At 42.8% G+C, this 25,970-nt stretch overlaps 1 protein-coding gene across 1 annotated transcript in view; it reads left to right on the forward strand.

Moving 5' to 3' along the window:
- The window catches only part of LOC106583035 (succinate--CoA ligase [GDP-forming] subunit beta, mitochondrial), a 133,069-nt gene extending 124,933 nt beyond the window's left edge, over positions 1-8,136 (forward strand). The window contains exon 11 of the mRNA XM_014166792.2: positions 6,897-8,136. Within this exon, the coding sequence (XP_014022267.1) occupies positions 6,897-7,012 (116 nt within the window). The 3' untranslated portion in view covers positions 7,013-8,136. The remainder of the gene's footprint in view (positions 1-6,896) is intronic.
- Positions 8,137-25,970: the final 17,834 nt, after the last annotated feature.

Genomic DNA, 25,970 nt, shown 5'->3' on the forward strand with positions numbered 1-25,970 from the left:
TCATAGCTAGCTAGTTAATCACCACACACCAGTCACAGCTATCATGTTGTACGTTTGTTGTTACATTTGTTGTATGTAATCCATTCCTTGCCATCTTGTGCAATATTGTTGAATGTTTTAGAAGTTTGCACCAACTTCATGGAAGCCCATTTTCATTCCTATGCCGAGCAAGTGTGCATGCGTTGCAGTCTTGACAACATGTCCACAACACATGTCAGTTGGGCCGGACAACACCTTGTTGTCTCTGGGCAGTTGTATGTGGGCAAAAAGTGGGCATGTATGTAATTTATACCCAACCCATCAATACCCGTCATGACGCACTCACTTCCAGATCTCGTTTTGGACGAGACTGACTTTATGACCAAAATTATTTTACACTGTAGTCAATTCTGATACTGCAATTAAATTTCTGTCTCATCAATGACACAGGCCGTTATAACCAGATAAGTTGGTTCTAGGGGGCAGTTCCCCTTTAAAATCCATAGATGGGGTTGAATTTCCTGAATGGAGGAAGGAATACTGCTTTGACCACACACACATACATGTGTTTTTCGTGTACACTCTGCCAATATGTTTTCCTGGAAGACACAAAAATAGAACATTTAATTGGCGGTTTCACTCTTCACAAACGTGCAACAAACGGCCCCTGGCTCTCAAATTGGGGACTGGCTCAGAAGGTCATGATGACCATTGGGTAGAAACAGAGCCCTGATGGGTTTTAATCTTTGGTTTAGCTGTGGTCATTACAGCAGCGGCATCAAAGAGAGGGATTGGTTAGAGTTAATCAGCTAAGCTAGCTACGCTGACCACAGACCCTATAATGGCAGGCAGCTCTTCAACAGAATCAGCCAGGATTAACTCCACCACTTTTAATTGGCAAGCCTTTTCTCTGCCTGCCTCCTTTTGGCACAGGTGGGGGTAGGCTGTTTTCTGAATTCTCTATTGAGGGCTGAGTGCCACGAGGTGTGGAGTTAGGTTGTTGTATGAATGGACAGGCTTTCATTAATTGGTAATTTAGTTTATTGATGGACACTGCTGATTGCATGGTTGTCAAGCTCACCAATTCAGGTAGCCATACCTGATGTACAGTGCATTCTGAAAGTATTCCCTTAATCAATCAACACACAATACCCCCATAATGACAAAGCGAAAAGTGTTTATTTTTTGGCATTTTTGCAAATTGGTTAAAAATAAAAAAAACAGATACCTTATTTACATAAGTATTCAGACCCTTTGCTATGAAACTCGAAATTTAGTTCAGGTGCATCCTGTTCCATTGATCATCCTTGAGATGTTTCTACAACTTGATTGGAGTCCACATGTGGTAAATTCAATTGATTGGACATGATTTGGAAAGGCACACACCTGTCTATATAAGGTCCCACAGTTGACAGTGCATGTCAGAGCAAAAACCAAGCCATGAGCTTTGTGTCAATTGTGTCAAGGCACAGATCTGGGTATGGGTACCAAAACATTTCTGCAGCATTGAAGGTCCCCAGGTAGCCTAGTGGTTAGAGCGTTGGACTAGTAACCGAAAGGTTGCAAGATCGAATTCCCGAGCTGACAAGGTAAAAATCTGCCCCTGAACAAGGCAGTTAACACAACTGTTCCTAGGCTGTCATTGAAAATATGAATTTGCTCTTAACCGACTTGCCTAGTTAAATAAAGGTAAAATAAAAAACACAGTGGCCTCCATAATCCTTAAATGGAAGAAGTTTGGAACCACCAAGACTCTTCATCGAGCTGGCCGCCCGGCCAAACTGAGCAATCAGGGGAGAAGAGCCTTGGTCAGGGAGGTGACGAAGAACCCGATGGTCACTCTGACAGAGCTCCAGAGTTCCTCTGTGGAGATGGGAGAACCTTCCAGAAGGACAACCATCTCTACAGCAGGCCTTTACCAGGCCTTTATGGTAGAATGGCCAGACAGAAGCCACTCCTCAGTAAAAGGCACATGACAGCCCGCTAGGCAAGTCAGTTAACTTTGAGGCTAGTGCAGCCAGTGAAAAATCAGAGCGCCAAATTCGAAAACAACAAAATGTCATAATTCAAATTTCTCAAACATACCACTATTTTACACCATTTTATAGATAAACATCTCTTTAATCCAACCACGTTGTCTGATTTCAAAAAGGCTTTACGGCGAAAGCATAAAGTTAGATTATGTTAGGACAGTACATAGACAAAAAATTACACACAGCCATTTTCAATGCAAGAACAAGCGTCACCAAAAGCAGAAAACCAGCTAAAATGATGCACTAACCTTTGACAATCTTCATCAGATGACACTCCTAGGACATTATGTTAGACAATACATGCATTTTTTGTTCTATCAAGTTCATATTTATATCTAAAAACAGCATTTTACATTGGCGCGTGACGTTCACTACAATTTACAAAAATAGTCATTATAAACGTTGATAAAATATTAAACTGTTATTCAAAGAATTATAGATTAACATCTCCTGAATGCAACCGCATTGACAGATTTCAAAATAACTTTACTGGGAAAGCACACTTTGCAATAATCTGAGTACTGCGCTCAGAAAATTACATCAGGCTATTACAGATATCCGCCATTTTGGAGTCATCTAAATACATAAATAGCATTAGAAATATTCACTTACCTTTAATAATCTTCATCAGAAGGCACTTCCAGGATTCCCAGGTCCACAATAAATATTGTTTTGTTCGATAAAGTTCATAATTTATGTCCAAATAACTCCATGTTGTTTGTGCATTCAGTAAGCTACTCAAAATGTAGGACGCGTGAGGAAAATGTCACGACGAAAAGTCAAAAAGTTCTGTTTACGTTCATTCAAACATGTCAAACGTTGTAATGCATCAATCTTTAGGGCTTTTAGAACGTGAAAATTCAGTAATATTCCAACCGGACCATTCCAGTGTCTTGAAAAACATTTTGGAACAGAGCTACCTCCTCATGTGAATGCGCGCCAATGAACTGATGTCCTTCCCTCGGTCACCAACTTCCCAGCCTTCTTGTTCGGTCTCTGTTCATCATAGACGCCTCAAACAACTTTCTAAAGACTGTTGACATCTAGTGGAAGCCTTAGGAAGTGCAAAATGAACCCTAACTCACTGTGTTCTATTGGCAATGACTTGAAAAAACTACAGGCACCAGATTTTCATTTCCTGGTTGTATTTTTCTCAGGTTCTTGCCTGCCATATGAGTTCTGTTATACTCACAGACACCATTCAAACAGTTTTAGAAACTTCAGAGTGTTTTCTATCCAAATCTACTAATAATATGCAAATATCTGACTCTGGGCCCGAGTATTAGGCCGTTTACTCTGGGCACGCTTTTCATCCGAAATCGAAAATACTGCCCCCTTGACAGGTTAAGAACAAATTTGGCCTGCCCGGACAAACCCTAACGACGCTGGGCCAATTGTGCGCTGCCTTATGGGACTCCCAATCACGGCCGGTTGTGATACAGCCTGGAATCGAACCAGGGTCTGTAGTGCTGCCTCTAGCATTGAGATGCAGTGCCTTAGACCGCTGCGCCACTTGGGAGCCCCGACAATGACCCTAAGCACACAGCCAAGACCACACAGGAGTGACGTTGGGTTGAGTCTCTGAATGTCCTTGAGTGGCCCAGCCAGAGCCCGGACTTGAACCCGATCAAACATTTCTGGAGAGACCTGACAATAGCTGTGCAGCGACGCTCCCCATCCAACCTAACAGAGCTTGAGAGTATCTGCAGATAAGAATGGTAGAAACGCCACAAATACAGGTGTGCCAAGCTTGTAGCGTCATAGCCAAGAAGACTGCTGCCAAATGTGCTTCAATAAAGTACTAAGTAAAGGGTCTGCAATTGTGATATTTCAGTTTTAAATGTTTGCTAAAATGTATAACTTGTTGTTGCTTTGTCAATATGGGCTATTTTGCGTAGATGGTGAGGGGAAAAAACATTTCATCCATTTTAGAATAAAGCTGTAACGAATATACACACAAACACACACACTAAATTTAAGGTGCTCGATGAGGAACTACTGCGTACTCCTTGAGACTCTGACCTCAGTGTTTGTGTCATGTGTCTGTGTGTATGCATGAGTCTGTGTGTGTTAATAAAATTCCCCTTATACTCACCACAGGGTCTAGTGAAAATGTGATTATTCCCTTCAGGCCATTCCATTGCTATTGATTTACACAGCCGTTATGTTGCTGCCTGTGTCTGTCTGTCTGTCTGTCTGTCTGGGCATGGAGGCCAGTCTCTCCATAAAGGGATACTAGGGGGATATAGCCATTTTCCAATGTAATTAAAAGAGTACTAGTGGTCCTGCAGAGGTCGAAATGGCTCCGTCAGTCCTGACAATGTCATTATAGCTTAAATAGAATCATCTACTGCCATCTAGCTACAGACCAACACACAAACACACACACTCACACACACTCACAGATACACCAGCATGCCTGTCACATGCTCATTACCACAAATATAAAGTCTCACTCGCTTCTCCCTTTATCGCTCTAGCACACACTCTCTCAGACACTCGAACATGCAAACTTAGGGAAGGAACTATAGGCTCTCTTCAAGGAATACCTGGGATAGGATAAAGTAATCCTTCTAACCCCCCCCTTAAAAGATTTAGATGCACTATTGTAAAGTGGTTGTTCCACTGGATATTATAGGTGAATGCACCAATTTGTAAGTCGCTCTGGATAAGAGCGTCTGCTAAATGACTAAAATGTAAAATGTAAAATGCTCTGAGTAACTAGAATTGTAGTGTGACAGAAAGAGAGCAGGGGGCCCTCCCTCCTCCTCCAGGTCCCAGATTGTGGCAGTGTAGTCCCCTCAGCCGGACAGTCCTCCAGGGTACAATAGGCCCCTGCTACAGCCTGATTTAGGAGAATTATCATAATCGGATGACAACTCAGGCAGGGCTGGCTGGGGCTGGGTCTCATGGTGCTCCTGGTGCCATGTTTAGATCCCCCTACTACAGCCACAGGAGGGAGGCTGACAGCCCAGACATCCCAGCCTAAGGTACTGGACAGGGCCAGTCCTCATCGCACAAACTGCATTGACACACTATTTGTTCTGTGTATGGGAGGATGCATTGATGTTCATTCAGTACACTGTGTTGCATAGAGCTAACAGTTATTTATTCCACACAGTAGAACTCATTCCATTCTGTAGGATATTTCTATCTGTAACATTGTGAATGTTCCTTCCTGCTGAAAGATTACTGAAATGGTATATAGTGTGTCTCTTCTTAAAGGGACAGGTCTCTCCTGGTGTTTCCTCTAGGCCAGGCTGTGAGTAGGTCTTTGGCAGCACCTACTGGTTGTAGGTGAAACCACACTACCTGTACAGTATCAGTAGCCTGGGCTGCTGCTGAGACAGACAGACACTGCTCCCTGCTGCTCACTCTGGAACTGCACTCTTTCCACACACCCTTCGCAGTCACACAGTGGCACTGAAACACACAAACGTGCACTGTTTGTTTTTTGACCAGCTGTGTGTTTGTTGAGCCCTATGTATGGTGAGATTCTTAGAAAGTGTCTGTTGGTGTTAGATCTAGGAATTAGTTCTAGGAATCCAGACAGAGCCAGCAAGTATATTCCATTTTACCGTATTTGTCTATTTCTTTCCGTATAGAAACCAATTGTATAGCAGCACAGTGTGAAGACCCATATAAAGATTCAAAGGAATGTTTGCTGTCTCCGATTGTATTTGTTAACCAGCTGATAACATTGAATTTGACATTTTAGTAATTTAGCAGACGCTCTTATCCAGGGCGACTTACGGGAGCAATTAGGGTTAAGTGCCTTGCTCAAAAGGCACATTGACAGATGTGTCACCTAGTCGGCTCAGGGATTCAAACCAGCAACCTTTCGGCTACTGGTCCAAAGCTCTTAACGGCTAGGCTACCTGCCCCGTCCATGGCCTCCACAGAAACATGATCCGTGTGATTCGTCAATCTAAATGAAGTTGACAGGACAGTGTATTGAGCCTCTGAGTGAAAGATGAAGATCTGACAGAGGACGGAGGATAATACGCTACGATTTTTGGTTCGAAAAGGACTTTAGATACCCTATTTGCTGTGTGTCTGCCCATGGCCTTCCCCTCCTCTACTTAGATCACACAATTGATTGTTTTGTGCAGAACTCAAAAAGTATGTTTAGAATGACGTGTTATCTCACTGGACAAAAGTGCTGAAATATTAGGAGTTAAATGGCGGCGATAATATAATTCCTGCTTCTATTGATTAGACAGCCAAGCTCCTGAGATTGAACACATCATGCAATCTTAATTACACACCAGCAAGGAGAGCCGAGCCGACGCGTGGACACACGCACACTGTAGTAATGTGGAACACCTGCGTTATGTAAATTCCCTCCTCCCTGCTGTACCGTACTCACCTGTGAAATCAGTGAATCAGTGAACACCACATAAACAGCTGGCCTCCTATTATTTGGCTTTTTCTAGGCTTTTATTTTCCTCTTCTGTTTTTTCAAAGGGTATACGTAAGCTCTCTCTTTCTCTCTTTCTCTTCTCTTTTCTCTATCATTGCTTTGTTGGTTAACCAGTGTAGGCCCCAGGGTTATAGTGACTCAGGGTGTGTCTGCATGGTTAGAGCTTCACTGGGACATGATCAGATCAGCAGAGACCCCACCAGCTGCCTGCCTGCCTCCTCTGACCCCCCCACTGCAGCCAATGGAAGACAGTACACGCCCTCTGCCCTTTTCAAGACCAGTGGCTTTCACGCTCTTTCACAGACAAAGTGTTGTATTTTACCAATAAATTATGCCATGCATCCTTCTTTGGTGCATCCGTCATTGGGTTCAGTTAATTTCACCTGTGTTCTGTGTATTTTTATTCAGTTTGGTGAGATGCATCTTTCTACGTCATAGGCTATTCACTGTGTGTGTTCTAGGGACCAATGTGCAGGAGGCCAAGAGGATCCTGTCAGAGAGTGGACTGCCCATTGTAGCCGCCAACGACCTGGAAGACGCTGCCAAGAAAGCTGTGGCCGCCATTGCCAAGAAGTAGTGGCCCTCAAGCCTTCCATAATCCTGACCAGCCCTTTCGTTCTGAGCTGCCTGTTCCCACTCCTCAGTCCACCCAAACCACAGGGCATGTACACCAACCCTTCAGCCCTATCGAACCTTTCACCTTCCAGTCTTATCATGAATAACTGCAATATTTATATTGGTGCTCCTTTAGGAAATGACTTGGCATCCGGACTCTTTAATTGTGCATTCCATTTTGATAGGCTGAGAAACGTAACTGTATTTCTCTAGCTATATGATTACCTTTTCATAGAATCAAGCATACAATGGTATTGTTTTATCAAACCATATAACACAAAATGAATGACATTGACTTAATAAACTAAATGACAGGTTCCAGACTGTATTTTCATATGCCATTACCATCACTGTGAAATCATTAGAAAACTATAACTTTATTCAGGAAATGCTCTGTGGTGTGTAGCTAACGTGACACCTGGAGTATTACAGATCAGCAATTGATATATGTTGTTTTGTTTGTTATCTTTGAGTTGTTGTAGGTGACCTCATGGGTTTGCCTTGGTTGAAGTCCTGTTTTTTGATGCCGTAATCAGAGCTCCTTGGTATGTGAAATCACAACACATGGGTCACTCTAAATCTCATACATGATGAGTGTTATGTTTGAAACGACTTCAAACATAACGTTGAAAGCATTCCACATGGATGCTGGCCCATGTTGACTCCAATGCTTCCCACAGTTGTGCCAAGTTGGAAGTCCTTTCGGTGGTGAACCATTCTTGATACACATGGGAAACACTTTTTTTGGTTACTACATGATTCCATATGTGTTATTTCATAGTTTTGATGTCTTCACTATTATTCTACAATGTAGAAAATAGTAAAAAATAAAGAAAAACCCTTGAATGAGTAGGTGTGTCCAAACTTTTGACTGGTACTGTACCTTTTGATCATTCATCTGTGCCTACTTCACGAGGCCAACCAGCAACACTCTGTCACATTGCCAATGTGTTAGAGATATTGTTTAAACAAAACATCATTGTAATTTCCTTTTTATAATCATGAATGTTTGTCGACCAGTTGAGATTGGGTCAACTGTACAGTATGAATCATTTGAGAGCTTAATGAAGGTGACTATTTCATAAATTGTGTCTGTGTGGATTTATTATATGCTGTGTGTATGTGTTGTTAATCTGGTTTTAGTTTTCTACATAGTTGTCATGTACACCTATTTGTGTGTCTTACCGCCTTGGTGGAGACTGAACCTGACGACTGGATACATTTCAAATCCAAAGCTTTTAATAAAGCTGTTAGTACATATATATAGTCCAAAGCTCTTCTAATAAATTTCAATGAATGTGTCCTAGGAGGAGAGGAGTGACTGTCCTTCATGGGCCGGAGTGGAGTGAGCTGTAAAGAAAGTGAGGGAGAGAGATTAATTCTATCCCTGTCAGACAGACTGAGTCTGATGGATTATCTGTCACAATATCAAAGAGGACAGCCACACCCACCAGATCAATTGCCACCTCCATGTGAGTCACACCAAGACACGTACTGTAGACCTGAAATACAGTTTCTCTCATACAGATAGAAGAATTGAATAAAATGCCCCTCCCACAAGCTTTATGCATACATATTCTCACACTCGCTCACTTTTTCCTCACACGCCCATTAGGCAGCCGCCTAGAGCGGCAGATTAACGAGGGCGGCATTTTCCGAGCCAAACTGACCAAGACGCACCTCCAACAACACATAACACCTCACCATTATTCTGCCCAAAAACAATGATAATTTCTCTCGCCCAGTGGCATAAGGGCTATTTCTGGTGAGCGCTAATGCCGCCCCATGATAAACAGTGCCCACTTTAACAAAGGCAGGGGTGCAAAATGTGTAGCTTGTCCACACCCAGCACGCCTCATCACGGTGCTGTTTGAGAGACGCTGCGGTGCTCCACCAAATTAATCCAACATAAATCATGTAGCCTACAATAGAAAGAATAGTAGCCTCTGTGGCTTTTCTGTAGCCCATAGACTGGAGACCAGATGTATTACAATGTCATGAGACAGACACCTTTTAAATCATTAACGTCAGTTCATGAAGAGCAAGATGGCAGGAGAAAGTCAACTGAAAAGGCAAGCGGACAGACCGCTTTGTTGGAGCCTATTTCTTCCTATAAAAAAAGAAGACGTCGGCCTACCTGTTTGACAGATGCAATTATGCTATCAATAGATTTGTCTGCATAGCCACATCCTCCAATACTGTCACCATGCATTCCTTATTTACCTCCGTGTCTGTGAAGGGCTTGGTGTGTTTGGTTAAAACCAGGGCTCGAATTGAGTGAGGGTATGCCATACCCTTGGTTAAAGAATAGGGCAAAAAGTATACCTTTCTTTACCCTTAGCTTTTGAAATTAATAAAAAGTATCCATATTATATAAAGCGTTCTATAACAATGCTTAAGTCTGTGATGCCTTATGCTAGAAACAAGCTTTAAAATGCCCGCAAACGACGTGACTTCGATGCATAGGCCTATGGGGATATATTGGTTAGTCTCTGACATTCTGAAGCTGAGCTGCGGCCTTCAGTATTCAAGGAGACAAAAAATGGACTTTGCTATTCTGTCGCTATTAATTGAGCTTTTCACTTTCCAAAAAGATAAATGTTCAAACCCAGGCATCTTTTACAAAGGAAGAAAGGAAAGGGGGATACCTAGTCAGTTGTACAACTGAATGCATTCAACTGAAATGTGTCTTCCGCATTTAACCCAACCCCTCTGATTCAGAGAGGTGCGGGGGGCTGCCATAATCGACATCCATGTCTTCGGCGCCCGGGGAACAGTGGGTTAACTGCCTTGCTCAGGGGCCAAACGACAGATTTTTGCCTTGTCAGCTCAGGGATTCGATCCAGCAACCTTTCGGTTACTGGCCCAACGCTCTATCCACTAGGGAAGCACTTCTGTTATTGGGTTAAGCAACGGACGAGTAGCCAGCAGTTGAAGTTTACATTTTTCTGCGTCGGTCAAGCCTCTGTCTGGGTGGAAAGGTAAGTATTGAAAGTGCCATCCTTACATTCATGAGGACGTCTACGATTGAATTATTTCCACACAGCAACCGTTTCATTGCAAACAAGACACTCTGGTTTGACATTGGAGAAATATGGTAAGAATGCCTCTTTCTCTGTCCATTCTTCCCGGGAACTTCTATTTTCATTTTCCACCTTTCTTTTGAGACTTTTAGAGAGCAAAATTTTCTCTTGATTTCAAACTGGTTTTCCCCAATCAACGTACAAAGAAATATAAAAATATATAATTTAATAGAGACATTGGTGCTGTTATCAGTGTCATCAGATTGAAAATAATAGGCTATGTTATTGACATTGAACTGATATAGCCTACTAACCATTTTACAAGACCACAAGTTCCAGTCATGGTGTGTGTGTGTGTGTGTGTGTGTGAGTGAGAAAATCTAGATGATTGATCTGACAATTCATGAGCACTGGGGTCAGACTGGGCTACTTTTGAAAGATCACTGACATTTCTGGGTGCTTGGTCCAAAGCACAGATAGTGAAAAAGATTCCTAACTAGAGGCCTTAAACCTGCAGTAGAGAGACCTATGATGGGCACAGTAACTAATATCCCATTCATCAGAGCATGGAAAAATATAATCAACCTACATTTTGCATTTTCAAAGATCCTGTAAACAAATACAGGTATCGGGTCTGTGTGAATGGTTCTCTGCTTTTTTTCAGGTAAAATCATTATCACCCATTGTTGAACATCTCCCTAATTTGAACTGCAAACAGCCCCAATGGTGTTAACAACACCTCCCAGCCCTCCCAATTTGCCAATTACCCACTGATATGTATAATGGCTTGCTGCAGACGTCGGACTGCAGACATCTACATGTAAAATCGGTGCGCAAATTACATCCAGGATTCTTGGTTGAAGATATCCCTCTAGTGGTGTGGGGGCTGTGCTTTGGCAAATTGGGTGGGGTTATATCCTGCCTGGTTGGCCCTGTCCGGGAGTATAGTCGGACAGGGCCACAGTGTCTCCCGACCCCTCCTGTCTCAGCCTCCAGTAATTATGCTGCAATAATTTGTGTCGGGGGGCTAGGGTCAGTCTGTTATATCTGGAGTATTTCTCCTGTCTTATCTGGTGTCCTGTGTGAATTTAAGTATGCTCCCTCTAATTCTTTCTCTCTCTCTTTTTCTCTTTCTCTTCTCTCGGAGGACCTGAGCCCTAGGACCATGCCTCAGGACTTCCTGGCCTGATGACTCCTTGCTGTCCCCAGTCCACCTGGTCGTGGTGCTGCTCCAGTTTCAACTGTTCTGCCTGCGGCTATTTAACCCTGACCTGTTCACCGGATGTGCTACCTTGTCCCGGACCTGCTGTTTTCGACCCTCTCTCTCTACCGCACCTGCTGTCTCTAACTCTGAATGATCGGCTATGAAAAGCCAAATGACATTTACTCCTGAGGTGGTGACCTGTTGCACTCTCTACAACCACTGTGATTATTACTATTTGACCCTGCTGGTCATCTATAAACGTTTGAACATCTTGGCCATGTACTGTTATAATCTCCAACCGGCACAGCCAGAGGAGGACTGGCCACCCCTCAGAGCCTGGTGCCTCTCTAGGTTTCTTCCGAGGTTCCTGCCTTTCTAGGGAGTTTGTCCTAGCCACCGTGCTTCTACATCTGTATTGCTTTCTGTTTGGGGTTTTAGGCTGGGTTTCTGTACAGCACTTTGTGACATCGGCTGATGTAAAAAGGGCTTTATGAAATACATTTGATTGATTGATTGGCCAGCAAACACTATTGGTGTGTCTGAGTTCTAAAAGGTTTATCCAGCCCATTTACAAGGCAAATAAGTGGAAATTACGGGGCTGTTTGAAAGAGGGTCATATAAACATTGTCTTATATTTTTTACAGCTAACATACCACAAGTTGCTACAAGTCATATGTGGTTAGGTATCACCTTGTTTGTCTTTCCCACTGCAGTGCCATCTTCTGAACAAATCCAGCTTCTTCCCCAGATCTCGATGGTGGCGGCCTACAGTAGCCTTGTAAATGGTTCAATAATTGCCTTATTTCATGCTCTTCCTACGGTGTGTCAGAAATAACCCGGCTGATGGATTGGACTGTGGAATTTAAAGCTTGTTAAAGTGGGCTTTGACGTTGACATTGTTTAATTCAGAAGAGAGGCAGAGGTCAGAAGAAAATGTGTACGCTGATTTACTCTCCAAAATTAGTGCAGCACTGTCATATAAATATAGATGAGGGGAGAACTATTGGAGGTCACCCAGTGGATTAGATCATTTACCCCCAGCTCTTAACTTGGCTAATACCTTCTGAGACAGAGAGCAGGCTAACACCACATACATACACACGCTTGCTTATTCTTTAATTAAACAGAATTATTATACCAGGAGTACATTCCTCACTTTTTGACTCCCTTTATTTATCCCTGTAATTGTCCATTATGATTTCTGAAAGCTTTGCATGATTTTTTATTATTTCTCAGAATTGATGTCAAAACAGTAATTGCCACTTTATGAAGCTGCCTTTTGTGTATAACTCTAAACTGAGAACTAGCGCTCTTGAAAAAACATTATTTTGGCTCTTCGGCTTTAAGGTCAAGTCGGGGGTGTTATTGAGCATTTTCCGCAGCAAAGCTCTATCTTACTATCCACGAGGCCCTCAAAGCAGGACAGTGTCCTTGAATTTCTTTGGCTATTTTCTCATTACAACTCTAGCACACTGAAAATGTCCTCTTTCTCTCACCTGCACCTTTAATTGTTCAACTTCTAAATCAATTATGACACAGCCCTCGCTATTGTCATTGGTTGCACTAATTGCACTGTTTGTCTGCATAACCTTGTTCTAGCATTCATGACATTACCCTGAAGAAAGCACAGTGATGACGAAACGTTGGTGTTTTATCCAGTGAATTCTGGGAGTTTATATATATAGAGTGTGCAACTCTTTATTTTTACAACTTCTAAATCAAACCATAAAAATATACTCTGACAGGTTTTATGGCAAAAAGCAACTATGAGTGTGAATCAAAATGTCAGGGGGAGAAAGTCTCTGAGATGGTTTATATTCTGTTTGTCCATGGTTGTTGTTCAAGTCTTAACATTTGGCTGGCAGAAAAATGAATTTCCCTCTCCTGTAATTGTTGCCAGTGTGTCTGTAATTGAAAGACTTTAAAATCAATTAAAATGACCTTCAAGAAATTTAGCACTGAAGATTTTTTGAAGTTTTGGTAGGAGACACTTTCCTCTCTCTTTTGCTATGATGTTCCAATCTAACCTCATTCATTGTTTTTAGTGACAAACATTTTCTATTAGTCAAGGATTTGATGGATTCAGGAACACCGAATCCATCTTGACCTCAACTAAATAATGTTATGTTTTTTGGCTTCACTGTTTTGAACTTTGTTTTTTTGCAAGGGCAACAGATTTGGAGTTCTTGCGCTCTTTTCTACCATGGATTTAAAAAAAAAATAGGAATTGAGTCTGCAATTGCTTATGGGAAATGAACTCCTATATTGGACCAACTGCCATACAGTATTTGAAACTCAACAATGACCTCTTTGCCTTTTTCACCTTTTCCCTACCTCTCTCCCTCTCTCCCTCTCTCTCTCTCTCTCTCTCAGGCTACTGTACCTCTTCACAGACAGCTGTTCATTCCCTCTCTCCCTCTCTCGTCAGTGAGCAGTTAATCGGCCTTTATTAATTAAAAGAGTGAGCGAAAGAGGCATGAACTGAATACACCCCGCCATTCAGCCGTGTCGTCTTTTCAAATATTTGTTAGTTCTCCATTGTTTCATAAACTTTCGCCTGAGCAAACTTTTGACAGTGATTTGTATGTGTTTGTGAGCTGTCTCTGATCCAATTATCTCCAAAGTGGTGTCAGGAGAGAAGGCTTCAATAACGAAGGAATCTACTGATACACTGACACTAATTAAAAGCTCATTTGGTGTGACCTCTGAACGCCTCTTTAATTAAAACAGAAGCACAAGCAACATAATGCTGTTTCAAATTGCCTGATAATTAGGCTCTGGAGCTTCCTGGTGGAGTTCTCAGCAGGTGTGCTTGTGACATGCTCACACATTCCAAAGTCCCACAATGCACTCCTCTGAGTTTACGCCCATAAAGAAGAAAGGGGACAGGAAATCCTGAGAGGTTAAAACAATAGGTTATTAATGACAAAACAATGCAGATATTTCAGAAATGTGCTGCATTCATTTTCTTTAAACTGGTTTGTTATACAGACTTTATAGACCTAGATAAAAAAAATTACAAAAAAACATTAATGTGCACAGGTAGTAGACCACTCTAACCAGTTCGCTCACTACGATTTAGAAAGTGAGAAAGAAACTCAAAAGAACATTGTGTAGTTGTCTACGTGTCTCAGATTTGTGTGCGAGCGTGCACATGTGCGTGCATGTGGCGAGGTTGAAGGTGACTTTGGGAGTTAATAGCTATAACCAGAGGGTTGTGCGGTCTCTGTTTCCGTCTCCTTCCTCAAACTCGGGGTGAATATATGAAGCCTGTGCATGTCAAGTGCTATTGCCGTCAAACGTGCTTGACTGCAGCGTACGATCTGAGGAGAGTGTGTGCGGAGCGCCAAGGAAAAGTGGCCTGTCACCTGTGATTTTGTCGATGTGCTAAAGCATGGCGTTAATGAGGAGATGAAGGCTGCAGAAGCGGTACAGAAGCGATGAAGCACACACTCTCACACAACAAGGTGATGAAGTTTGTCATCCTGGCTTGTGTGGAGATCTCCCCTTCTACTTAACACTTTTTGATGCAAGCAGGCATGGTAATCAGTGTGCATGTGGGTTTACTTGTTTTCCTGTGTGTACCCGAGTTAATGTGATAACAAGGTGTGTGGGAGGGTGTGGGGTTGTATCTACGTGTGATAGTATTAGTGTATTTGTTTGTTCACGGGAATGTGTTTCGGGTTGGCGGGCGGGGAGGATGTTTGAGTATGGAAATATGCTTGTTTGTATGTGTAGAGCTTTGTCTGCTGATTGTTTGTTGAAAAAGTGCAAACTTATCTGCAGAAAGTGTTGATTGGGTGTCTAACAGTAGCCTACTACACAGCTTCATTAGCCCTAATGTGCCTCCAAAGCCTGGCAAGGCTGGAGATGGCGATGCCTGGGGTATGTTTACATTCAACTGATCTACCACTACAGTAGTTATAGATGTAACCCGTATATGATCTAATGACATCAATTTCCTTTGCTGTACTAAAGGAAGTCTGTAAATGTTGTACATGCTATACACAGGTTTCCTATAAAATCCCCAAAAGTATCTTCCCATACAAAATTGTGCACAGAGAGTCTGTATACAGAGATGGGGACTGCACTGAGTAATATTGTAATGTCATTGTCAACATCTGTGTGTGTGGTGTACCTACACGTGTGTGTGTGTGTGTGTGTGTGTGTGTGTGTGTGTGTGTGTGTGTGTGTGTGTGTGTGTGTGTGTGTGTGTGTGTGTGTGTGTGTGTGTGTGTGTGTGTGTGTGTGCCTGCCTGTCTACCTCTGTCTGTGTTTGTGTGTGTGTGTGTGTGTGTGTGTGTCGCTAGCGTTCTGTGAGATCAGTGTGGCACCCTCTCCTAAATGAGCACATTACTTACATCCACTGGATATTTCAAACACTTCCAGTTGTAAAATTCTCCATTACATGGGTCAGCCAAGGGCAATGTGAGACGAATAAGTACCTATCCTTTTCCAAAGGCTCGGCCCCACCAATAACTCCCTCCTGCTGAGATCTCTGTCAGTGCTCTGATTGCCTTTTATAAAGCCTCATTCACACAGACAAGTAGCTTTTTTTCTCAATGAGCCATTTTCCCCAGCATGTCAGATACTCGGATATTAATGAATGCACAATGACAGTTCTTAGAGAGCGAGACGGCCATCCTGCCGCCGGGAATTTACCCGCAGTTCCTTGGCCAGAGAAAGAAGTATGAGACTGTAAAAACAAATAGGCGGAGGTCAGAATCTCATCTCCTCCCAGAGATTAAAAACTCATTTCTCAAAGCACTGCTGCTTTATTGAGGCTGATTCTTGGGGCCCTTCATGCAAATGGAGGTGTGATTAGACTGGGTGTTAGCTTGGCAGAGCCGCAGTGGGGTGAGGACACCGTGTCCCTCTGTCCAATTACCACTGTCTGTCTGTATTACAGCAGGGACCCATGTCCACACACATCATTAGGGGACAGAGCTCTCCATGAAACACGCACACTAATACAAACACATACTAACACACACACACACACACACACTAATACAAACATACTAACCCACACACACACACTAATACAAACACATACTAACACACACACACACACACTAATACAAACACATACTAACAAACACATACTAATACAAACACATACTAACACACACACTAATACAAACACATACTAACACACACACACACACACACTAATACAAACACATACTAACACACACACGAACTGGAACAGTCTTTGGACATGAAGTGCAGTGGCAAATGCCACAGATCTCCTTTAACATATTAACTTAGATACAGCTATTGGAGTTTTGTTCAATCAAAGAGGGTTACACAGTGTTTAACCACTAAAGAATGACCGTTCCAAGAATCTTCAGAACATTGTTGTTATTAATCTGGTGGATCACGTAAGGGATCATCAACCATGGGCTATGCGTTCTATGGAAAATAATGAACTTTGTGGATAATTGAACGTTTGCTTTCAAGAGCAGCTCAAACATGTAAGAATGAGAAGGATATTGACCTCATCCCGTCAGTAGAGGATGCCTGGTTATTTTTTTAAATGCCTTCCTCACCATCTTAAATAAGCATGCCCCATTCAAGAAATTTAGAACCAGGAACAGATATAGCCCTTGGTTCTCTCCAGACCTGACTGCCCTTAACCAACACAAAAACATCCTGTGGCGTTCTGCATTAGCATCGAACAGCCTCCGTGATATGCAACTTTTCAGGGAAGTTAGAAACCAATATACACAGGCAGATAGAAAAGCCAAGGCTAGCTTTTTCAAGCAGAAATTTGCTTCCTGCAACACAAACTCAAAAAAGTTCAGGGACACTGTAAAGTCCATGGAGAATAAGAACACCTCCTCCCAGCTGCCCACTGCACTGAGGATAGGAAACTGTCACCACCGATAAATCCACTATAATTGAGAATTTCAATAAGCATTTTTCTACGGCTGGCCATGCTTTCCACCTGGCTAACCCTACCGCGGTCAACAGCACTGCACCCCCCAAAGCTACTCGCTCAAGCCTTCCCCATTTCTCCTTCTCCCAAATCCAGTCAGCTGATGTTCTGAAAGAGCTGCAAAATCTGGACCCCTACAAATCAGCCGGACTAGACAATCTGGACCCTTTCTTTCTAAAATGATCTGCCGAAATTGTTGCAACCCCTATTATTAGCCTGTTCAACCTCTCTTTCGTGTCGTCTGAGATTCCTAAAGATTGGAAAGCAGCTGCGGTCATCCCCCTCTTCAAAGGGAGGGACACTCTTGACCCAAACTGCTTCAGACCTATATCTATCCTACCCTGCCTTTCTAAGGTCTTCGAAAGCCAAGTCAACAAACAGATTACCGACCATTTCGAATCCCACCGCACCTTCTCCGCTATGCAATCTGGTTTCAGAGCTGGTCATGGGTGCACCTCAGCCACGCTCAAGGTCCTAAACGATATCGTAACCGCCATCGATAAGAAACAATACTGTGCTGCCGTATTCATTGACCTGGCCAAGGCTTTCGACTCTGTTAATAACAAGATTCAAAAGGCACTCGCACATCTGAGCAATCTTGTTACAGGTGCATGGCAACAGTTGAAACAGGATGAAGGAAAAAAAGAAAACCGCACACTGTTCTTGATAGTATCACTGATATTTAATAAGCTTACGTATCGGCCTAACGGCCTTCGTCAGAGCTCTTGCTCTTGAGCTTTTGACTCTGTTAATAACCACATCCTCATCGGCAGACTCAATAGCCTTGGTTTCTCAAATCATTGCCTCGCCTGGTTCACCAACTACTTCTCTGATAGAGTTCAATGTGTCAAATTGGAGCGCCTGTTGTCCGGGCCTCTGGCAGTCTCTATAGGGGTGCCACAGGGTTCAATTCTTGGGCAAACTCTTTTCTCTGTATTCTTCAATGATGTCGCTCTTGCTGCTGGTGAGTCTCTGATCCACCTCTACGCAGACGACACCATTCTGTATACTTCTGGCCCTTCTTTGGACACTGTGTTAACAACCCTCCAGACGAGCTTCAATGCCATACAACTCTCCTTCCGTGGCCTCCAACTGCTCTTAAATACAAGTAAAACTAAATGCATGCTCTTCAACCGATCGCTGCCTGCACCTGCCCGCCCATCCAGCATCACTACTCTGGACAGTTCTGACTTAGAATATGTGGACAACTACAAATACCTAGGTGTCTGGTTAAACTGTAAACTCTCCTTCCAGACTCACATCAAACATCTCCAATCCAAAGTTAGATCTAGAATTGGCTTCCTATTTCGCAACAAAGCATCCTTCACTCATGCTGCCAAACATACCAACGTAAAACTGACGATCCTACCAATCCTCGACTTCGGCGATGTCATTTACAAAATAGCCTCCAATACCCTACTCAATAAACTGGATGCAGTCTATCACAGTGCCATCCGTTTTGTCACCAAAGCCCCATATACTACCCACCACTGCGACCTGTATGCTCTCATTGGCTGGCCCTCGCTTCATACTCGTCGCCAAACCCACTGGCTCCAGGTCATCTACAAGACCCTGCTAGGTAAAGTCCCCCCTTATCTCCGCTCAATGGTCACCATAGCAGCACCCACCTGTAGCACGCGCTCCAGCAGGTATATCTCTCTGGTCACCCCCAAAGCCAATTCTTCCTTTGGCCATCTCTCCTTCCAGTTCTCTGCTGCCAATGACTGGAACAAACTACGAAAATCTCTAAAACTGGAAACACTTATCTCTCTCACCAGCTTTAAGCACCAGCTGTCAGAGCAGCTCACAGCACCTGTACATAGCCCATCTATAATTTAGCCCAAACAACTACCTCTTCCCCTACTGTATTTATTTATTTTGCTCCTTTGCACCCCATTATTTCTATTTCTACTTTGCACTTTCTTCCCCTTCAAATCTACCATTCCAGTGTTTTACTTGCTATATTGTATTTACTTCCCCACCATGGCCTTTTTTGCCTTTACCTCCCTTATCTAACCTCATTTGCTCACATTGTATATAGACTTATTTTTCTACTGTATTATTGACTGTATGTTTGTTTTACTCCGTGTGTAACTGTGTTGTTGTATGTGTCGAACTGCTTTGCTTTATCTTGGCCAGGTCGCAATTGTAAATGAGAACTTGTTCTCAACTTGCCTACCTGGTTAAATAAAGGTGAAATAAATAAAAATATCCCACACATCCTCGGACCTTATTGTTTGATAATAAAATGGAGGAATAGAGGATTTGGAAGTGTTTCTTCTCTATGGGAGAAAAATGTGATCTCAGTGGGATTCTACACCAGTGAAGTTTGTACCCTGATGTAAGCTTCACATTGGGCCATTCTCTACCGTAGTTCCTGAATGGATTAGAGGGTTCTTCCACTGCACAATGAAATCAATAAGTTATAACCCTACTATTATCAAGTTCATCTCTCCGACGCTACTGTGGTAGGTCATGAATGTTAACTAACTGGTTTGAGGGGGTGTAATAGTTGTGGGTGATCCGTTCCATGCTGTTTGACTGCCTGTAGATGAGCCTGAGCTTTTCTTTGAATAGGAAATGTGTTCCTGCATAATGGCTCTGAGATGTGATGCAATAATGAGCTGACATTTTTATGATTTCACCAATCATTAAAAAGCAGTCCATGATGCCCTTTTTTATGAAGTGGGCCCCAGCAAAAAGATCTGGGGAAGATGAGATGTGATGTTCATACAGGTTTGTTTCCTCATTAACCTTATTTTATGCAAGCTAATGTAGTTCGATCTGAAGTTTATGAAAGACACCATCTTATTTAATTTTTTTTCTCCCCGCGATCCTTTCAAGTTGACCATCGATGTCTGAGGGTCATGTCTGCTTTTCATGTGGACTGAATTCAGTGTGAGTTTTCTCTTTAATGAGCCTGGTTTCTCTGGCAAGGTCAGGGCCGTGTGCCACAGCCACAGCAGCTGACATGTACTCAGTGTATATCCTTCCTCACCATGTTATTGAGTCACAGCACTGATACAAGGTCAGAGAAAACAAGCTCGTACCTAACTCCCCATCTCCCATCAACACACACACAGACACACACTTCCTCCTTCCCCTTGTTTCCCTTCCCTTCTACCCCACTGTGGACTAAAGTTGCCCGACTGTGATTAGGACATGTCATCCTCCTGGCCTGCAGGGCTATGTCTTTTAATAAGTATGTATATTTATCTCATACCCCCTGTCCATGTCTCTATCTAGATCAATACGGATTAGTATTTCACACCAAATCAAAATTCACCCTCAGGGGCTTGATGAGGATACAACCTGAACCAGCGGAAATTTTAAGGAAGTTTATATTGCATAGAATTAGTATTGAAAACATTATCTAACCATTCCAATCAAATATCCTATAGATGAAGACTGACAGGCACATAGAAGGCAAGGTTATATACAATAAAACACTGCGGTTATGTTAAACTGAATGGCCATTAAGGTTTTGTTATTCCATAGTTGTTTTTGAGTTAGTGTCATATTCTCAATCTGTGCTGCTGTTCAAATGGGGTCTTTAGGGGCATATGATTTAAATAGTTGATAAGGTACTTAATAAAGTAGTTGGTGTTCCCAATTTATTGTTTTCTTCTACTGGGACTAACCAATTTTCCTTGAATGATACGTGCAGAGTGAATAGCTTTTAGAGCACAAAAGACAACCCATGATTTGCTTTTAGGCCTATAACCTGGAAAGGAACGACATGTGTTGCCATTATCGAATTATTTTATGAGTCATTCCCAACAGCTCAACAGAAGATGAAAAGATTATATTACAGAATTCAAACCCTTATACTCAAGCATTGAAACAGCTGTCAATTTGCCACCTTGGTAGAGAGGGTAAGTTGTTTGGTGAGTTTGACTTCCACCTGTCACCCCACCTGGATCCATTATCCTTGACTCGTCCTTTAGGGAAGAGCTGCCTGGGCTGCACACTCCATGGAAGACTCCATTCGGTACGTAATGACATTGACGAGCCTCACTCTGCAGCTGCTGGAGCATCCTGTGGGGGTGAAGTATGTAAGAGCATCAACACCCCCTCCAACTCCTTCCCTGTCCTCCCTCCCTCTCCTCTCACCCTGCTCCTCAGCGCTGCAGATGACATTTCATAAAATATTCATAAAGAAACAATCTCTAAACGGCGTAATTAGAGGCAGGATTTAATGTCGGCCTTTTCCTAGGCTCCTGTTATGCAGTCATCCTCCTTGTGCATTACGGGAGCCCATGCTACAGTGCCGCTGCACACAAACGCCGGGTGCCACACGCTCAGCCAATAACCTCTGCCGGGATTTGTCGTGTAACATGCCCTGCTCAAACCTCATCTTTGAATGCATGCTGGATTCCTTAACCTCTCCCCTTTGATGTGACATCAGTATTTATACCACTGCTGTAGTACACACAGATAGAACAGTAACCAACAATTGCATGGAAACGTCCTGAAGAGAAAGGCCTGACAGTCAGCCCATTGTTGCATTTCAGATTATTAATTACTTGCCAATTACTTAAACAAATATGGTACATTAAGTGCCTAATTTCCCAGCTAACTCTGAACAGATGGATACTGCTGTGCTGGATAATGAGTAGGCTACCTGGGTGTAAGCAGAGTGATGTCATGCACTACTAGCTGCCCTGCCTTCCTTCACGACATGTAGTAATAGGTCTGCATATTAGGGGGCTATTGAACCTGATATTACTGGACCAGGACTTGCATATGTTTCAAATGGCCATATGGATGAGCTTCCTCTATCCATGTATTATTCATTCATTATAGTTAGTTATGGAAAGTCCAAAAATAAGTGAATACGTACTCGGTGACACCACTTGATAGCAGTGTAATGTTTTGGAGTGTGTTCCTGTATGTTCAGAGTGATATCGAGGTGGACTTGGAATAAGCCTTATATTTAAGGATTATTTTGAATTGTACACATGTGCAGCTGAAGTCTGAGTACATAGGCCTACATGAGTAAGCACATCAAAAAAATAAAAATGAGATGTACTATACAATATTAGAGTTAAGCAGCATTAAGCAATCTCACAAAGTAAGGCATAGGGCTGTTGTAGTATCTGTCAGTCTGAGTAGGGGAAGGTTCAGTTTGTGACTGAGTCGGGTAGATCTGCCACTGACATGGCCTGTCATCCGAAGCAGCCATTTGTTGTAATCCTGTGATTTTGCAAGCTTCTCGGCAAAGGATCTGCCGAGGTGGGTGCAGCGGGACTCCAAGGTCTCCAAGCCCAGGTCATTGCATGCAGAGTCGGAGGAGGTGTAGGTGGGACCCATGATGATTTTGGTTTCAGATCGTTGGATCTTCTCAAGTTGGCTGTGTTGGTGGGCTGTGAGACCTGGGTGCCATACTGGAGCTGCGTACTCAAGTACTGGACAGACAAAGCAAGTGTAGACTGTCAGAAGTTATTTTGGTTGGAGGTTAAAATGGTGAACATGGTTCATCATGTAGAGCTTTCGGTTCTTTGGTGGTGATATCAGAGAAGTGTGTGTCCCGTTTAAGGTTGTCTTGGAGCGTTATGGCACTGGACACCACTTCAAGTGTATGAGAGGAGATTAATAATGGAGGAGGTGGGTAAGGAATCAGGAATGTGGCTGAAACAGTTGTACATGACTTTGCACTTTGTTGGCTTGCCGTCTTTTTTTTGTTCTGACCAATCGGTTAGTTGGTTGAGGTCCTGTTGTATGGTGGAAGTGTCACAAATGGGTCTTGATTCAATGAGGTTCAGGTCATCCACAAAGGTAATCCACAAAGTTAGATAGGGTACCCTCTAATGCATCATTGACATGAGCCACAAACACAATTGGACCGAGCTGTGTGCCCTGGGGGAGGCGACAGGAGAGTTCTTGGGCCTGGGATGGAGTCTCATGGTATCTTGTCACCTGGCTATGGCCGGAAGGGTGTTACAAATGCATGGCATGATCTCTGGTCGGACAGATAATTGCAAAAGGTGTTTCATTGCAATGGTGTGATCCACAAGATCAAAGGCCTTGTTGTAGTCTGTCAGCACCCATGTGCTGGAGGTGCCTCTGGTGTCTGCTGTTCTGTACAGCTGGTCAGCCATGCTTACAAGGTAATGGGTGGTTGAGCGTCCCTTGAGGCAGCCAAACTGTTGGTTGGAGATGTTCTTTTGGATATCCTGTGTTACCCATTCAGCAACAAAACCTTCATACACCTTTGCTAGAAGGAGCGTGAGCGAGACGGACTGTAGCTGGTCAACGCTTAGTGGATTACTCTTCAGCTGGGGGACCACTCTTGCCTCCTCCCATTGATGTGGAACCACTCCTTCACACAGGTTTAGTTGTGGTAATGATGTGGTGACAGATGAAAACATGTCATTAATGGCAATGGTTGTCTGAGTCAAGCCCATCAACTTTGATCAAAATTATTTTTTACTGCTGCTCAGAAATGTAATTTGATAGTACCACGTGGCTGTGTTCACCCTCTTGTTTTTCTGGATTTTGGTGTGGTGGAATGTTGATCTTGCTACCTGGATCTCTCTCTGAGTTTTGCTCCTCAGAGTGCGCCATAAAGGCCAGTCTTTTTCACTGAAGGCTTTCTGTCTGCTTTTTATCATCTCCTTGATTCTCCATTAGGTGAAATCAACTCCTTATCCTGTGTATGCATTCTAACCACCTGTGTTGGGAAGTAAGCTGCAATGGCGTGGGACAGGGTGTTATAGAAGCTGTCTGTTTTCTCCTGTGTCCTCTTCACATTTGAGAAGAGTTCAGGTGGTACATCTCTGACACAGCAGCAATTTCAGCCCTCTCTGTTAGCAGGATTTATTTAAATTCATCTAACTTGTTAACCAGTTAACTTATCTCATAATCATCTGTCACACCTACATGCAAGTTTTCACATAGCTCTCCTAATATTGCAACATGGTTCAAATTTGGGGGTGACATGCTCTGTTAATTAATCTCCCTCTCTAGAGTCAAGATGGGAGGTGTGTGTCTGTGTGTGTGTCCGTGTGTGTGTGCACACGTGTGTGTTTGGTTCCCCTCTACCCCTTTCAAACTCCTCTGTCACCATGAGAACCCTAATGGGAAAATCTCCCTAATTAAGATGCATGAATAATTAAATCCATCCCATGCTAATTAGTATTCCATCAGCCAGGGTGGAGATGACGACCTGTCAGAGCTCCACTCTGTTTGGTGCCGGCTGGGGCCACAAGTTGGTTGAAGGACTATGTTCTCAAGTTAGACAGATGTATACCATTTAGATCAGGAGTGTCATATAGGCAGTATGTTTTCCTATAGCAAGTTACATTTCCAGATTAGATGAGTAAAGTGTTATTGGCTTTACAGTTTTTCAATCGCTTAGAAGCATTTTTTCGAACAATGTTGTCGATTTTTCAAAACAGAGTCCACAAGACACAGAACTCTGTGGCCTATTGCAAAACAGCAAACGCCCGATTCAGACTTAGGAAATATTCACTTTTCCTACACACTTCTCGGTAGCTGTTATTCAGACTTACCTTATGCAGGTGCGTAACAGGCTTAGCAGGCATGGTTCCTGTCGTGTCTTTGGGGCACCATTAAACTGAAGACATGTTTATCAATTAACTCCCTGTAATTATTATCACGCGATTAAACTGATTAATCGTTTAACCTCTTACATCTAGACGTTCCGCTAGCGGAACACCTGCTACAATATCCAATGATAGGCGTGGCGCGAATTACAAATTCCTCAAAAATACTAAAACTTCCATTTTTCAAACATATGACTATTTCACAGCATTTTAAAGACAAGACTCTCCTTTATCTAACCACACTGTCCGATTTCAAAAAGGCTTTACAGCGAAAGCAAAACATTAGATTATGTCAGCAGAGTACCCAGCCAGAAATAATCAGACACCCATTTTTCAAGCTAGCATATAATGTCACAAAAAACAAAACCACAGCTAAATGCAGCACTAACCTTTGATGATCTTCATCAGATGACACTCCTAGGACATTATGTTATACAATACATGCATGTTTTGTTCAATCAAGTTCATATTTATATCAAAAACCAGCTTTTTACATTAGCATGTGACGTTCAGAACTAGCATTCCCACCAAACACTTCCGGTGAATTTACTAAATTACTCACGATAAACGTTCACAAAAAACATAACAATTATTTTAAGAATTATAGATACAGAACTCCTTTATGCAATCGCTATGTCCGATTTTAAAATAGCTTTTCGGTGAAAGCACATTTTGCAATATTCTGAGTAGATAGCCTGGCCATCATGGCTAGCTATTTTGACACCCACCAAGTGTGGTACTCACCAAACTCAGATTTACTATAAGAAAAATTGGATTACCTTTGCTATTCTTCGTCAGAATGCACACCCAGGGCTTTTACTTCAATAACAAATGTTGGTTTGGATCCGAATAATCCATAGTTATATCCAAATAGCGGCGTTTTGTTCGTGCGTTCAAGACACTATCCCAAGGGTAAAGAAGGGTGACGCGCCCGGCGCGTTTCGTGACAAAAAACTCAAAATATTCCATTACCGTACTTCGAAGCATGTCAAACGCTGTTTAAAATCAATTTTTATGCGATTTGTCTCGTAAAAAAGTGATAATATTCCGACCGGGAAACCCTGTTTTCATTCAAAGATGAAAAAATAAAAACATGGAGTCGTCTCGTGCACGCGACCCCAGTCTCATTGTTCTCATATCGACCACTATCCAAATGCGCTACTGTTTTTCAGCCATGGCCTGCA

This window comes from Salmo salar, chromosome ssa22 (genome assembly GCF_905237065.1).
Source record: "Salmo salar chromosome ssa22, Ssal_v3.1, whole genome shotgun sequence".
NCBI classification, from domain to species: Eukaryota; Metazoa; Chordata; class Actinopteri; order Salmoniformes; family Salmonidae; genus Salmo; species Salmo salar.